At 39.3% G+C, this 17,006-nt stretch overlaps 1 protein-coding gene across 3 annotated transcripts in view; it reads right to left on the bottom strand.

Moving 5' to 3' along the window:
- The window catches only part of khdrbs3 (KH domain containing, RNA binding, signal transduction associated 3), a 149,729-nt gene that overhangs the window by 29,680 nt on the left and 103,043 nt on the right, over nt 1-17,006 (bottom strand). For all 3 annotated transcript variants that reach the window (XR_015849762.1, XM_088328998.1, XM_088328999.1), the window contains one exon: nt 11,353-11,533. Coding sequence is in view for 2 of the 3 variants with exons in the window: in XM_088328998.1 (XP_088185124.1) it covers nt 11,353-11,533 (181 nt within the window). In the remaining variant the exon portion in view is untranslated. The remainder of the gene's footprint in view (nt 1-11,352; nt 11,534-17,006) is intronic.

Below are 17,006 nucleotides of genomic sequence, written 5' to 3'. Positions count from 1 at the left end.
AAAAATGAACTCGCTGAGTGTGTATGATGTCTTTAATTGAATCCCCGTTGAGTTGGAAAGCACTTTGAGGTGAAATTATCCTGCTGGCTAGTTGCAGAGATGTTAATCAATGCATATTTTAAGTCAATATGTACAGGAACAAGTCCAAAACATGAAGTTAGAGTTTCATTTTTTGTCCCTTAAACAAGGCACTGTTGATAGAAACCCTCCCTTCTATGACGCACTGGTTTTTATTACGTTCAGTGTTGGGTGTGTTACTGAAAAACAGTAATATTCTGTTTCACCCCAGATTACCAGTACCAAACAGTGTCTTGTTACTCTAAAAGTAGCAATTTAGTTACAGATTTTCGTATATACTCTCAGAGAACCCGACCTCCTAAAAGTGCTTTGAAATAGCCACAACATAAACTAAATAAAATACATGTACACCTGTGGAAGCAGTGATCCCTTTTCATATTTCTTGTTCTGTGCAATTTTCAGGGCTTGCAAACAAACACTCCATATCCATTTTGCAGTTTGTCTTCAAACCAGTTAAAGAGCTCCCCTATTTATGGTAGGAAGAATATCTCCAAGAGGATAAATTAAGTTTCCTCATAACATGTGCTTGAGACGGCGCCACCGTGACTAAATTCAGTTGACCTTTGAAGGTGAAAATAAATATGCTCACTCTTCAGAGTAGGATGTGGGTGACAATGTGAGTGATGCAGGAGTAATCAACCTCGTTCCTACACATTTTTCATTGCCAAATTCAAGCACTTTTTAAAGACTTCAAAAACCATTTTGCCTATTTATCCAGTGGCATTAAAATATGAAATCCAGTGACAATCATGTGGTCTGGAGATCCAGAAACATATCCACAATTTACACATATGTTTTCAGGTCCACATACATGTCTGCAATTTACAAATTATATGTTATCCTTGCACTGACACACATTTCATAGTGCCCTGTTTAGGTGTAGCAAGTAGCAAATGGTTATATATAAAAAAAACAAAAAACAAAAAACATAGCTAGTCATGAACTACCTTTCATATTACTGGAGTGAGCCGACTCTCCCATTGCAAAGAGTTGGATCTCCTTTTTTACCTTGCATTATGCTGTGCTCGGATTTTTTCTATGTTGTAGTAATTGTTTGTAATCTCTATTGTTTTTCAGCCTATGTTCATTAAAGGGACAGCCTCCCGGCATCTTGGTCTAATGCACTTGTCGGCTTGGGGCGATGACACTTCACATGGCAATGCCATGCAAACTAACGCCAGCTGTCGTTAGAAGAAATGCAATGGCAAAGTGAAACTACCAGAGCATGGGTGTCAGCGTCATTTTTGAGCAGACTTGTTTTATTGTTCTTCATTTAGGGGTGGTGTATTGAGTCAGACTGTCAAGAAACCATTTCAACTATTTAGGAGCGCTTCTCCAAAAATCCCTTTTCAAACCTTGAAAACACAACATACAAAATCCAAGCATGTATAAGGATTTCCAGTACCTATATGTACCCTGGATCATTTATTTTCATTTGATAAGTAGTGAAATAACACAATAATGCATGTTGTAACAACAAACTCTATTCATAACCAGTGTTGGGCATGTTGCTTTAAAAAATAATTAGTTATCGTTCCTAACTTCTTCTTCAAAAAAGTAACTGTGTTAGTAACTAACTAATATGTGGTAAAATTAACTAGTTGCCAGGGAAAGTAACTATTTTCTTTACTTTAAAAATAATTTGTATGTCAAATAATTTGACACTTTCTGAGCAGTATTCGAGTCAGTTGAGTAGAGAACAGGCATACCTTGTAATATTGATTGCACCTCACGGCAACAAAGAGATTTATCATGCAACAAAAATAAACAGTAAACAATACAACAAAATAACGAACAGCAGTAAAAAATATAAAGGGATTTAATGAATGAAATCCAACTCAAATTGTCAGTTGTAGAGATGGGACTTCCGACTCTTTTTAGAGAACCGGCTTTTTCAGCTTGGCTTCCTAAAAAGTGCCGGCTCCCAAATGGCTCATCAGGTGTTTTTTTGTTGTTTAATCCATATACCCGCACTTATTATGTACAATCATAAATTACTTGAAAAAGGATAAAGCAAATTAACATATAACACAGAAAATACAGGAAATGTAAACTAAAATATTTACAAATCTACAAAACAAGAGATACAATACAAAACAATTAAGCTTTCAGATTCAACCTCAACAGCACAGAATCCCTAAAAAAAGGCCAATCAGAAGATAAAAAAAGCGCCTTGAAGGTAACAGGCTCTCGATTGGTGGGCAGCCGGGTCCCACTTCCATGAGTTGGCTTATAAAGCTGTTCCGCTCTCAATTTACATGATTCTGTTGCCGCTGCATTCACCAGTTTGCCCATTTCGGCGCTTAGCAAATACTATATTCATAGTCGCTTTATAGTAGTCGATAATTTAAATGGTGACATGTTCCCATAAGACGTGATGTAACGAACTTACAGGAGATTGAAAAACAGCGGCGATGAAAACAGCGTCAGGTGTGCCGGTACATGCAGCCGTTGGAGTTCAGTGGTCAAGTAACGCATCGTTATTGAACGTCAGTAGCGATAACGGCGTTTTCATCGCGGAAAAAGTAATTCGTTAGATAACTCGTCACTGAAACGGAAAGGCCATTACGTAACGCTGTTTATAACGGCGTTATTCCCAACCCTTTTCATAAAAGGTTTCATTACTCATTAAAGAGAAAAGTAATTATCTTCCAGGAATGTGTTGCTTTGTTATATGTTAGTCCCAACACTGATAACCTTGCACTAGAGCCCATATTAACCTTTAACAATATTGGCTTCATTTGTTAGCGTTTTACTCCTTTTTACAAGAGCTGAGGTCGACTGATGAATCACATTGTCGGGGGATTATTTTCTTCTGTGTCAAACGTGGAAAATTGTTTGAAATAAGACAGCGGGGGATAGAGCGAGTGAAGCTATTGAGCTATCTGATATCCCCTTTACACCAAATATCTCCGCGAGCACAATAGCGCAACACGCCTGCAACACTGCTGTGCCGCTCGAAGACTAGACAGGATTAGTGTGACAGTGAATGGTTGTGAGGGTGAGGCGGGAGTTATTGGATAGGGGCAGACGTGGCGGAAAGCGAGGTAGATAGTGCTCCCTAAGTGACTCTTTCATTTGTATGCCGGAGGACGGTTGAGAGGCGTGTTGTTCAAAGATAAGAGGGCGGCCTCCCATTGAAAGCAAACCGGGGGGAGGTTCGCCTGTTAGCACGCCGCTATCTCCACCGTTCCGACGTTTGATGCCACCGCGGATCGGCCTCAGATAGGACGACATCGATACGCTTCCTCGACTTCATTTTGGAAATCGATCCCATTCTTCAAACGGCGCCGTAAGAGTGTTTCTATTTAGGGTGAAGTGATGAAAAACGACCATGAACGTCATATTAGCTCATTCAATAGCAGATGTTTCTGTCAAATGGTGCCAGCCAATTGTTGCCATTTTGACTCATCTTTGAAGGCTTACAGAAAGTTGAGTTTTTTAAACATCAGAAGAAAGCTTCAATCCTCATCTTTCATAAAAAAAAATAGGCTTTTGGCTTTTTTTCATCTGAACATTGCTAGGTTTCTTGAAAATACTTGTTTCCAAGAAAATCTCTGAGAAATAAGGCCTTTTGTAAAGGAGAACTTTTACTTTGGTGCTTTTAGTGTTGCATTTGTGATACCTCCAATATCTAAAAAGGCAGGGCAGCACGGCGGCGCAGTGGTTAGCGCGTGTGCGGCACAGTTCTGAGGTCGTGGGAACCTCCTGAGTGGGTTCAAATCCAGCTCCCGGCCTTACTGTGCGGAGTTTGTATGTTCTCCCCATGCTTGCGTAGGTTTCCTCCGGGCACTCCAGTTTCCTCCCACATTCCAAAAACATGCATTTCAGGTGAATTGGCCGGTCCAAATTGTCCCTAAGTGTGACTGAGCGAGTGAAGTTGTCTGTCCCCGTGTGCCCTGCGATTGGCTGGCAACCAGTCCAGGATGTCCCCTGCCCACTGCCCGATGATTGCTGGGATGGGCTCCAGCATCCCCACGACCCTACTGAGGATAAGCGGTGCAGCTGATGAGATGAGATGAGATGAGATAAACACAAGGTCACTTTGCTTGCAAAATAACGTTTTATTGCAAGAACACTAAAGGTGTGCATAAACTATGCTTAAACTTTGCAATAACTTTTCAGGGCCCGTTGTTCTGGATGGTGTGATGACATGACCATGGTAATCGCACTCCTGCGGGCGTGCAGTAAACGCCATACCGCTCTACCCAGATGGGACATTGTCATCTTTTTCAATCTCTGTTGAAGTGTTAAATGTTTGTACTTAACCATATATTCACTTTTCTCACCACACTGCTTCACTATGCCTACTCGCCAAACAAGGCTCGCCAAACTTCAATTGCTGGATACAAGAAGCAACAATAGAAAGTGAGTACGTCCTCGATGTGTAGACAAAGATATGGTCATAGACACTCCTGCCATTTAATGTTGACATATAACACTCAAATCATTCCCAGAGGCTTGATGCTTGCCGATGAGCAGCTCCAAATCCATTATCCTATTCGTTTGTGTTTCCCGCCTTGTGTCACTGTTGGTCTAATTTTGTCCGGCTAGCTGCCCTTTTGCGTCGCGGCTGCAGAGGGCTTCATATTTACTCCCGGTTGGCGTGCGTTGACTGCCCATTGTGCGTGGTTAGGTCAGTGTCAGGGCAATTTAGGGTGCAGAAGCACATACAGCAAATAATTAGGAACATTTTCAAATCTATTTTTAAATAAATCAAATAAAACATATTTTTTGAGTTTAGCACGCAGGGACAATGTTTCTGAAAACATGTATATACAATGTCATTGAATGAGTTGAATAATGCAATGTTCAAATGTTGATGTAACAGGATTGGTAACACGGTGAAAAAGTGGTTAGAATGTCCACATCACAGTCCAAAAAATTTTATGAATAAATAAATACATAATACAAACTGGCTCAAGAGGACAGAAATTCACAAGATTTACTTGAATAATCGGAAGCACGGCGGCACAGTGTGTGCGGCGCAATTCTGAGGTCATGATATAGAACCTCCTTTGTGGAGTTTGCATGTTCTCCCCGTGCTTGCGTGGGTTTCCTCCGGGCACTCCGGTTTCCTCCCACATTCCAAAAACATGCATGTCAGGTTATTTGGCCGGTCCAAATTGTCCCTAGGTGTGAATAAGCGAACGGAATTTCTGTCCCTGTGTGCCCTGCGACTGGCTGGCAACCAGTTCAGGGTGTCCGCTGCCCATTGCCCGAAGATACCTGGGATGGGCTTCAGCACCCCCGTGACCCTACTGAGGATAAGCGGTGCAGATAATGGATGGATGGATACATGAATAATCGCAGTGTTATTTATGAATAGTACTAATCGCATTGTGTAGTGCAACTGAAAACAAGTGCTACAAAGCACAAGAAACAATCGAATTTACAAAGACTCAAATTGACCAAACACAATTGTTCCTGTCATTTATTTGCCTAGTTTTTCAAAACATTTTGGATAATAATCTTAGCATCTAGGCAAACAACCAAGTCAGCTCTCAAGATAGGTCTTATGTCATAAAAAATACATGTGTAACATTTAAATCGATATTGTTTTTCAATTATTATTTTGTTACCACTAAATACTAAAGGGACTAAATACTACACAATGTGCTTCAAAAAGTTGGGTCAAAATCAATTGACTCACAATGTACACCTGTTTTTGTTATTTTTGGTATCATGGATTGGGCCATTATGTTTGGAGTTATATGATAGCCAAGCTCAATATTTGGGTTTGGTTAAAGCTCACGCAAAAATGCCTTCTAAAGTGATTAATGAATTGCTTTTTGTCAGAATGTCCGGATCACACTTGTTTGGCACCTGAGTACAAGTCTAAGTCTTTGATTTTACGTATCTACTGATACCAAACCGCGACTCAATACCAGCATGTGGAGGGAAAAAAAAAACTACGTAGACTTGAAGTAAACAAAATGCACAATGTTTCACAAACGTTTTTTGTTTTTTGAGGGTTCCCATTGCAGTAAGACGGGGCACAATCATGTCTGTCCCTTTAGGTGAACATCATATTGTGTGCATAAAGCATATACAAACTATGAGTATTTAAAACAAAAAAAGTTCATTAATATTTGCTGATTATTTAAATCAATATGTTTATATATTATATCAATGATGTTTTCCTTCACCACTAGGATTTGATAAATAATACACAATGCCCCCTGACTTTTTAAAGCACGCTAACTGTTATCCAAATTGTTGGGTTTCAATTGCCAAACCCAAAGTTGTCATGATTTGCTGTGTCCACTTGTTTAGCTGCAGCTGCTGCTCGTTTCATGCTTGGTTACCCTCCTAATTAAACACATCACTATCATTCACTCTTTGTCAGTCCGTCAGCGAAAATCCGCGCATGCAAGGCAAGCACTTTTTGACTCTGGCTCCCGTCTGTTCTGTCCTGTCCTGTTTCCGTCCCTGGCTTCCCAATCGTCTCCGGTCACCTGACTTGATTCCGTCCTCCGACCACGCTTCGATCTCCAGTCCCGGCTGCCAGACTTGTTTCCGTCCTACGCCCACGCTCCGATCTTCCGTCCCGGCGCCTCGGCTTGATTATGTCCAACGACCACACTCCGATCTCGAGGGCCTCCTGCTAATCCTGCCCAGTGGGCACCGGATCGCTGTCGTTTGTTTCCCCGCACCTGACTTCCCCGATTCCTCAATAAAGCTTTGTGTGAAATGTTTCACGACTGGGTCTACTGTCTGTTCTGGTTCTGACAAAAGTGTCCATTTTACAACAATTTGAGTTTTTCCTGACACAACTGTTTGTAGTTTTGGGAGTGGTTTTAAACCAATCGTACAACTAAATTGAAATAAATCGATCAGTTCTTCAAAGGGATAAGAGTAGGAACAATGGAGGTAATTGATATTTAAACTATAGCTTTTTCAGGGCTAGATTCAGGAACATTTTAAGGACTTTCAAAGATTATTTCAAATTTCTCTATTACCATTTAAAGGAAATATTCGGAGTGAAATATGTGTTTTGCAGAGCCACAAATACATGTGCAATTTTTATATGCAAGTTTTAAACTCACATGTGCATTTATCAAATTGAAATATTTTGAATTTGAATAAATTGCAAATATTATATATATTTTTATTATTATTAATAGATATCTCTCCCCGTATAGATGTTGGGTGAAAATTGCATCATGTAATATAGTAACATGAAACTTCTATTTTCCATTGCAGGAAGTTCTTTCATTACAATTCACCACTGGCAAACGCTACGTTAATTTGTTGCATAGCCCAAATTAAATGTTGAGAATGTATACGTACACCTTACACATTTAATAGTGCCCTGTTCAGATATTGCATGCATCTCTCCTCTTGGGGTGATGACGCTTCATAGAACAATGTACAAACTAACTACAGCTGCCGATCATCAGGAGGGAAGAAGAAATGCGGCGATAAAGCGAAGCAATCAGAGAGCAGTTCTTACGTTATTTTGAAGCAGACTTGTTGAGAAAACACGTCAACATTTTCAAAGAATTAGAATGACTTAACCCAAAACGTAATCACCTCTCAGTCCTTGAAAACACACCATTGAAATTCAAGCATTTTCAAGGATTTCAAGCACCCATTTGAACCCTAACAATACCTGTCAATTTGGCTAATTGAATTCAACTGTTGATTTATTCGTTACAATTGTTGAAAACCAGTCAATGCATTACTTTCTGTCTTATAATTACAAAAAACACATTTTTAGTGCACAGCGGCTGAATGGTAGCACGTCAGCCCCATGCTTCAGAGGACTAGGGCTCATATCCAGCTCCCCACCTTCCGTGAGGAGTTTGCATGTTCTCCCTGTGCCTGTGTGGGTTTCTTCCAGGCACTGTGGTTCCATCCCACTTTCCAAAAACATGCATGACAAGTTGATTGCCGGGTCAAAAATTGTCCCTAGGTGTGAGTGAGAAAGTGAATTGTTTGTCTATATGTACTGACTGGCATTTAGTTCGGGGGTGTCCTTACCCACTGCCCGGGGATAGCTAGAATGAGCTCCAGAACCCCTGCGACCCTACTGAAGATAAGAGGTAAGGAAGTGGACAATTTTAGAGAAGACTTGAAAAATGTCCCAATGGGAGTAAAACTGACAAATGTCTGGTCTCTGGTTAAATTGTACCCGAATCAAATGCTTATTCACATCTACCCGGCGCTTTGCAGCGAGCTGGATCCATTAATGAAAAAGCGCTGCAGAAATGCCTGCTTGCTGAAAAGATGAAATTGAATAGCGCTGGCTCAGCCAGACCTTCAGGGCAGCAGTACATCCAGGAAAGACCACCAGCCCATCTATTACACCTGTACAGGCCTTAGCGGTTCCTCGAACGCCTACACTGCGAGGCGTTTTAGATCAAAATGCTGCATTTTGCTGGCGTTGACCAGCGGATGACCTTCATCCTGCAGCGCTGGAATGGAATAAGCATGAGCGGAGGAGTTGAACATTCCATCCATTGCTCCAATAATCTTCCATTTGCAGATGTATGTTTACAAAAATAGCAAGAATAGAAATGCAAACACCTGCTAAATTAAAGAATAATATAAGGGCAAAAGTGCAGTCAAACAAGATGTATTCAATGCTTGAGAGGGAGCTGAGATATTTGTCTGCCATTTTGCTGCTAAGCGTACCCAAAAAATACAAAAAACTTAAGAAAGACTTGACAAAAGAAATGAAGAAAAAAGTTGTGGTTTGGTCATTTTGAGTCTCCATAGTTTGCATTCTTCCTTGTGCTTGTAGCCCTTGTTTTCCTTTGCACGGCAAATTACAGCAACATATAGTGGTCAAAAAAGGCCAGCGCCATTTCAAAGAAATATATTCCATGTAAACATTACCCATCTATTTTATTGGGGATGTCACATATCCAATGGGCTTTTGTTTTAATATATGCTATTGGTACCACGAATATTCCAGAAATGAGTATAACATAAAATAGTTGTCTTCAACTCATTCAGTGCCAAAACATATACAAACATTTCAGAATATTGTCCCTGAGTCTCCACACCTAAAAATACATTTTTGATTTATCTAAAAAAGAAAAAAAAACTACTATAAATTGGTTTGGTGCAGGTCATCCGTGAGTATTAAGCCGCTGGGAATTGTTTCAGTATGAGAAACCACCATTAAATGACAGGAGTGCCTTTGATCAGATATTTGTCCACACAAAGATGCCCCCGCGTCATAATATCGCTTCCGGAATCTAGCAATTGAGAGTGTGTGGGCGGGCCATATGGCGAAAAGGCGTAGTGAAGCATTTGGTGAGAAAAGAAAAGACATTAGCGTTTCAACAGAGCTTAATTTCTTTATAAAAAAGATCACAAAGTCAATCCTTCATTGTCGGGGTAGAGAGCGATGATGTTTTGTGCACGTTCGAAGGGACTAGATTGCCATGGTGACCAGAATTGTGTGGTCACGTGCTGAATAGGTCTTGCAAAGTGTGTGCCTCATTCATGTACAAGTTCAGTGTTCTTGCAAAAAGAGGCTATTTTGCGAGGAAAGTGCCCTTGCTTAAATGGAAACTATTGTTTAGATATTGCAGGTATCACAAAGACAAAAAAAGCCCTCAAATGAAACTTCTGCTTGAATGACATCTGTTCACAAAAAGCTGTTTTTCAGATGTTTCAGTCAAAACGGCAAAAATGGCTTACCATTTGAGAGATATGTCTCGCATTAAATGAGTTAAAAATAAATTAAAAAACCTAACATTCATTGCATATGTTAAGCCCTAAAATGGGCTAATTTTAGCAAGACGAGTGCGTAAAGTGCTTTAAAATCTTTTAAAAATGCGTAGCGTGTCTACTTTCATAAAATGGGCATCTGGGAAACGTTTTACAATCCTGCTGGCAAGCGCCCGTTAAACCATGAGCAAACTGGCAACATCACTTTGTCATGTCACTGATGACTACAAAAGGGTTTTGTAAGCACCTGAAGAGGAAGCGCTTGTTTTATGATGCCTGATTCATCCGGATAACGCCGGGCGACTCATTCTACTTGTAATTTGTGGTGATGCGGCCATATTCATCATCCGGCAGATGCCTGGCCTGCTTATTATATATACTTTTTTTTATTCCTTGGTTTTCCAATGGAAACGCAGGTGAAAGTGTCGGGAATGTTCTTTACAGCGACAATGATGGGATACATCTGGTCCAGGAGTCATTGCCTCAACCTCCACGCGTTCGAATAAAGCTGTCGCTTTTGCTTAAGCATGGTCGGCTGCTGCAATATCTCATGCAGGGGCACCGCTTCTCTTCTTTCATGTGTTAAACATCAACTTTTAGCCCCCGTGCTGCTCAAAAGGCTTGGGAAAGTTATTGCTTACAGTGCCTAGCAAAAATGTTGGCCGCCCAAGAACGTTTTGTCATATTGCCACATTACAGGCTTCAAACATGAAGCTAACACGTGAAACACAATAGTGAAGTGTAACTAAATGTTTTCAACACATACTAAAAAATATGTGTTGCAAAAACATGTTCTCTCAGCTCAGCCTTCTGTCTCCAGAAGGTCCCTGATGACTGCTGAATGATCCAATGATTAACAATGACAGAGTGGACCTGCTCTGTGATGGACCCAGAGGTCTGTGGAATAAGACACTAGCAATGTGAAGACCAAAAAACACCCCAGGCAGGTCAAGAATAACTTTGTGGGAAAGTTCAATTGGATAAAAATGATTTTGCAACATTTACACATCTCCCGCTGCACTGTGCAAGCAATAATATCAAAAATGGAGAGGGCATTTAGACACTGCAAATCTACCAAGACCTGGCCCTCCCACCAAACCTCCAGCCAAACAAGCCAACAACTAATCAGAGAAGCAACCAAGAGTTACATTATCACATTGGATGACTAGCAGGCATATTCAGCTGAGGTGGGAAAATATGTGCATAAGACAACTGTTAAGTCATACTCTTAATAATTCTGCCCTCTATGGAAGAGTGGCAAGAAGAAAGCCCTTTCTAAAAGAAAACCATAAAAAGGCCCATTTTGCAATAAACTACATGGAAGACACATAAAAATGTGGAACGAGGTGATCTTGTCAGATAAGACCAACATTTAACTCTTGCAAAGCGTTATTTCAGCGTAAGAGTAACACCGCACATCACCCTGGAAACACATTTTGATGCGCTTTAAGGCATTGTATTCAGTGTTAACAGAATTTTTAATTTAATTTCAAAATTTTTCGATTGGGATTTTCAAAATCGCTGTACTTTCCCAACCACATTATTTTTCAGGAAACCGTGGCAACAGTCTCTGTGACAGTGACTCACGTATTCATCGTAGGTGTCCTGAACAATGGGTGGCACTGGTCTGTATGTCGTTCCTGGGGGTGCCCCTCTTGTTCGTTGCGCCCCCCTTGTCCTGGAGGATGGCGTGCGGCTGGGCAAGGTTCCCCTGGGCGCTGCCCCTCTCGGCAGGGCGGCGTGCAAAGGCGGTACGCCCCCTCGACTCCTGAAACAAACCATCTTTAGCTGAAGGGCATCAAGTACACAAATGTAACTACCTAAACTTCGATCACAAACCTGTACTTTTCTTAAACATGGCAGCTAACAATACGTCTTAAGACTGTAATCAACTAGTGCAGCAGTTAATAATAATAACATTTCGATTAAGATATACGCAGAAGTATGCCGTTTGACAAAATAAATTTAAAGCACAACCTCAATGTACTTTACAGCCTAAAATTAAGAAGCCCATGCTAATCTTAAGCCATCCCATCCTTTGCACACATGACAAAGTGATAGAAAAGGGACCAGATATTGCTTCTACTACATAAAAAAAAGGTACACATGCCGACACTAGTTACAAATTAAAGAGGGGTATACTATAATTATCAGGCTGACAGCTTTCGGACACTTAACAGCTTAATTCAATATCACAGCCTTTGGCCCAATCGGAAAAAACATACCCAGTAATTAGTCACTTGCTGCCACACTAAAATATTCCATCAGCCAACACTATGTGTTAGAAAGATTCCAAGCATTTGGGTACAGGGTTGGGAGGGTTACTTTAAAAATGTGACTCCAATACAGATACTTAAAAATATAATCTGACTACTATGATATTAAATTAATTAAACTGGATTACTTTTGATTACTTTTTGATTAATGCAATACCCAATATGCTTATAAAATACAAAACATGTAACACAAATTACAAAATGTTTTTTTAACATACAGTAAATGAACAATGTAACCTTGAAAAAGAATTGGAGAATATCAAGGTCGGGCAGTTGCTTGTAGTCCTATAAAAAAGTTCTTAAATTTTAACCACATAGTATAGTTTATTAAGCAAAAATAAACCTTTTTTTTCTGTGGCAGACAAGATATGCTCTGCATTAGTTTATGTTGAGAACCTGAAATTGTTTTTAAACACATTCATTGTTCATTTTCCTAATTTCCAACAATATCTTTACCTGTTTGAATCGGGGATGCAAAACCTCTTAAAGTATACAGTTTTACTAGGGTAAGGTAATTATTCTTAAAATGTAATACTACAGTGATCAAATAGTGAATTTTGAACAACAATAAACAGCAAAAAACAAAAAGAAGATAATCACTCAAATTTACTAAATGCCCTGAAAGAATCAGCAGTGAGCAACTTCGCTGCCTAGCTGCCTTGTGCCCGTCGTGTGTAAACCTAATCTCTCTCTGTCTCTCTCATATTAGTGATTGAAACTATGACAAAATTCATTTCACGGCGCATTAAGTAAATGTAAATATAGTTTTAAATAGAATTGTTTTCCCATTTTAACTGAATGTACCTGTCATTTAATTTTGTAACTGTGATGGAATACAACTACATTTTTTGTATCCTGAGTACATAAGGTCTGCCCATGTATCCAGTTACTCCCCAACAATGTTCCCTCTAATCCAATCGGGCACTGCCCGCACATTCTCAGCGCACAAGAAAATCTATCCAGCTCACAAAAATCAGGGCTCGAAATTGCTAACTAAGAAGCGAATTAAGTAAAAGTTCAGTGCATGAAGGTAAAAATACAAGGGTTCCCCTGATGTTGTGTTCTAAATACGTTTTTTTTAAGTCAAGGTCGAAGTAGAACGACGTTGAATAAAGTCAGTAGAGTTTTTCGAGAAACGGCTTCTTTGGCTCGGCTCACTAAAATAATTGGCTCTTTCGGGTTGTTTTTGCTTCTTTAATCCGTACACGACCAAATATTATCTAAAATTATGCATAAAATGACTTAAAGGAAGGGGGAGGGGCAATAGAACAAAAAATAAAAAAAATACCAAAATGAAAAAATAGTGAAAAGCTGGAAAAAAAAAACAAAAGGAGAGAAAAAGAGAAAAAAAGAGCAGGAAAATTTCAGAAAAAAAACAGAAAAAAATAAAAATAAACAAATAAAAAGGAAAAAGGAAATAGAGAACAAAAAAGCAAGAAAAAAATAACAGCTGGGAAAAAATAAACACAATAAAAAAAATGTCAAAGGAGTTTAAAAAAGTAGAAAAAACGGGGAAAAAAAAAAGTTTGTGTTGCATTTGAATAATTTCCAATTATATCAAGTCAATCTTGTTGCCAACATTGAACTTCCACTAAAAAAATGTAATTAAATACAGTTCTGTATCGAGCAACCGACTAAATAAGCCCCCAAAAATGTTATGCGACAAAATATACCAGGAAAAAAAAAATTTGAAACCTTGTGAAAGAATTGTAAAAACAAATGACGTCTGTAGGCCGTACAACCTTTGCAATAGTACATTAGTCAATTCATTCAAAAGTGAAAAATAAGTAGGCATTACCGGAAACTCAGCAAAATGTAACTTCATGTCAAGTTTTGGACATGTTTGATAATTAATTATCTTGCCACACTTGGGATGAAGGTTGCTCCCCGACTTTGTGTGAACGCTCAGAACTGTGGAAAATTAGAGGGAACATTGCTCCCCAACCCTGTCTGTGTCTAAATAATTTTCCCCAGCATGTGTACAGGTTGTTATGATTGTACGGGCTTCTGAATTTTTCTCAATACAGTACATTTAGGTTTTGAATGAATGTCCCAATTGCACCACAATGTGTTACTTTTCTTCACTAGACATTTCCCCATTGATATTTTTCAAAAATGTCATCAATGGATTTGACTGATTTCATATGTTTGGCCTGCAGCTTAAGGTACGGCAGTTTCAACAAAAAAGTTGAGTTTCTTCACTGAATTTGCGTATGTAGCCTTCGATCATGCGCACACTGTAATCCAGAATAGACAGTATTTATTTTACAAAAAAATAAAAATAAAAAAATGTTTACGCTAGTCAGCTACTTTCGCAGTTCAACTCGAGAGATTTGAACTCAGACAGCCGCTGTATTGAATCGGCACCAAATGCCAGCTGACCTTGCGGTTTGTTAAAAGCATCCCAGCTTTTATGGTGCCGGTTAAATCTTTTAAGGTCGATTAAACGATGTGAAGCAACAAGAAAACCCACAAAGGTGGCTCAGGGGGGCGTCTGCTTTCTATACTTCGGAGTCCGCTTTGGATTTTTCAGACCGTCAGAGGCCAGTGGTGGACGTTTACTTGATAGAATCAAGAACATAATGTTGCGGGGATGGTTGGAGGGCTTAGGTCAGGGACAAAGTCTCCACACGAACATTATTTTTTTCCTGAACTGAAAGAAAATATGATTGCAGACAGAGAGTGTTCTAAAGAAAAAAATCTAATTGTTAATACCAAATATTGATTTTGTTATGAATTGTAGGCACTAATTATAGCCTGAGTGAAAACCTGGCCAATTATATCCAAAGACACGGTAACACAAACAACCTGTGTGTCCTTGGTTAACTTCTCTAACACACAATGTCTTACTTTCCTTTCATTGCAAATACAAACAAATGTGCATTTTGTGTTTTTTTTCCGTTATGACTTCAAAGCGCTCAAAATGTTGGAACGAGCGCCAGTATTTTTATTTTGTGTGATGTCTCAAAGGGACGATAAGCTGAAAGCTCAGCGGGATAAATAGAAGAAAAAAAGCCCCCATCCTCCGACAGATCAGTTGTGGATAAAGGCATTTATGTTATTATTTTCATAGAGAAAATGCTACTGCTTACAACATTAAATTTAGGATATAAATGCTGTTATATGAAATTAATAGATGCCAGAGGACACACTGCTTGTTTCATATTATTTTAGCTACTTGTTTAAATAGATTAATAGACAACTACAAAATAGTCAGGAATTTAGACAACATGACAAATAAATGGCCCGAAGTGTCACGGTTGCCCATTGCCCTCAATTTGCCCCGCCCATTTGGCGTCAGCTGCGGCCCGTAGCCCGATTGGCATCCCTCCTATTTAAGTTCTCACTCACCCTTTGTCAGTTCATCAACGAACCTCTGCACCCACAAGACGTGTATTTTGACCTTGTCCGGTATCCTGCTTGTGTATCCTGCCCAGTATCGATCCTGTCTGTCCCGTCCTGTCCAGTATCGATCGAGTCTGTCCAGTATCGACTCGTGTATCTGGTATCGATCCCGTCTGTCTCATCCTGTCTGATATCTGACTCCAGTCTCCAGTATCCGGTATCGATCCTGTCTGTCTTGTCCTGTCCGTATCTTGCTCCAGTATCCGGTATCGATCTTGTCTAACTCGACCTGTCCGGTATCGATCCCGTCTGTCCGGTATCTGCTCGTGTATCTGGTATCAATCTCGTCTGCCCCTAGCTTCCTGTTTTTCCGCGCCGGTCTTCTGTCTTACTTTATCCGGCAAGCGAATCACTGGCATTTGTGTTCATGTGAATGACTGCCCCATTCCCGTCAAATAAAGCTTGTGTGAAAACGTTATGCGTCTGTGTCCTCTGTCTGTTCTGGTTCTGACACACTGGTCAAATGTGGCCCGCCGCATAGCATATGTTGCCCACGAGAGCTTGAAATGTTGAGCAGCTAAAAATACATTACTTAAAAGTGATTTGATCAAAAAGTGCATTTTCCGCAATGCCTGTCACAGTGACGGCTCAGCACTATGACATGGCAGTGATTCCCTATCAATGCCAAAGAGTTATTTCGACAAATAAATGATCCCAAAAATGTCCTAGATCTTGTTAAATTGGTTAATATTGTGATATTTATTCATAACGTGTTGTGAATGCTAATAAAATGTATGTAATGAGTTAGCTTACATGACACAGTAATTTTTTTGCATCCCATTTAATTAAATTTAGTCACAATTGTAAGTTACATCAGGCCCTTTAAGTGCAGCCGTTACGCTGATGTGGCCCTTGAGAAAATTATTATGACACCCCCGACCTAGTTAGACAATGTGTTTGTTAGAAAATTCATACAAAAAACATTTTTGTGTATTCATTTCCGAGAAAAATTACAATCACAAAATAATCATTCGGATAATGTGTTTTCTTTTTTTTTTTTATGTGGACAAAATAATTTACCCAAAACGTTTCGTGAATTTTTTGGGCTGGTATTGGAAGAAGAAGGCCATTTTTGGGACTGTTTTTAAAAAGAATTGATCCAAATAAAATAGTTTTCTAGTCCATTATTTTTATTTATATTTTTTGTAATTGTAATATAAATTAACTCATGATTCAACTTCAGCAAAAAAAAAAACCAAAAAACAATCATTTTTGGACAAAGATAACCTTTTCCAAAATGACCCATGTAGGGAATATTGTTTAATATAATATTAGACATGGCACTCCAGGATAAACACATACTTGAAAGGTTTGTTGTATGCCTTAATCACTAGGGTCGTATGGGCATTTTCCTGTGGTGTCTTGGTGGCGACCCATCCCTCTCCAGACTTAAATATTAAAAATAAGATCAAAAGAATGTCAAAACAAATAGGCAAACACTAACACTTGGAGACCGGCCTAAGTGTGTAACATTAATGCGATGAAAAATAGTGCAATAACAATAAGCAGCTAAAAAATTCTTGAACAAATCGAAAAATAAGAACACATTTTCCTTAAATT

The sequence above is a fragment of the Urocampus carinirostris genome, chromosome 2 (genome assembly GCF_059441175.1).
Source record: "Urocampus carinirostris isolate Australia breed hairy pipefish chromosome 2, RoL_Ucar_1.0, whole genome shotgun sequence".
NCBI classification, from domain to species: domain Eukaryota; kingdom Metazoa; phylum Chordata; class Actinopteri; order Syngnathiformes; family Syngnathidae; genus Urocampus; species Urocampus carinirostris.
The sequence above is the reverse complement of the archived record's forward strand: the minus strand, read 5'-3'. Positions and strand labels throughout refer to the sequence as shown.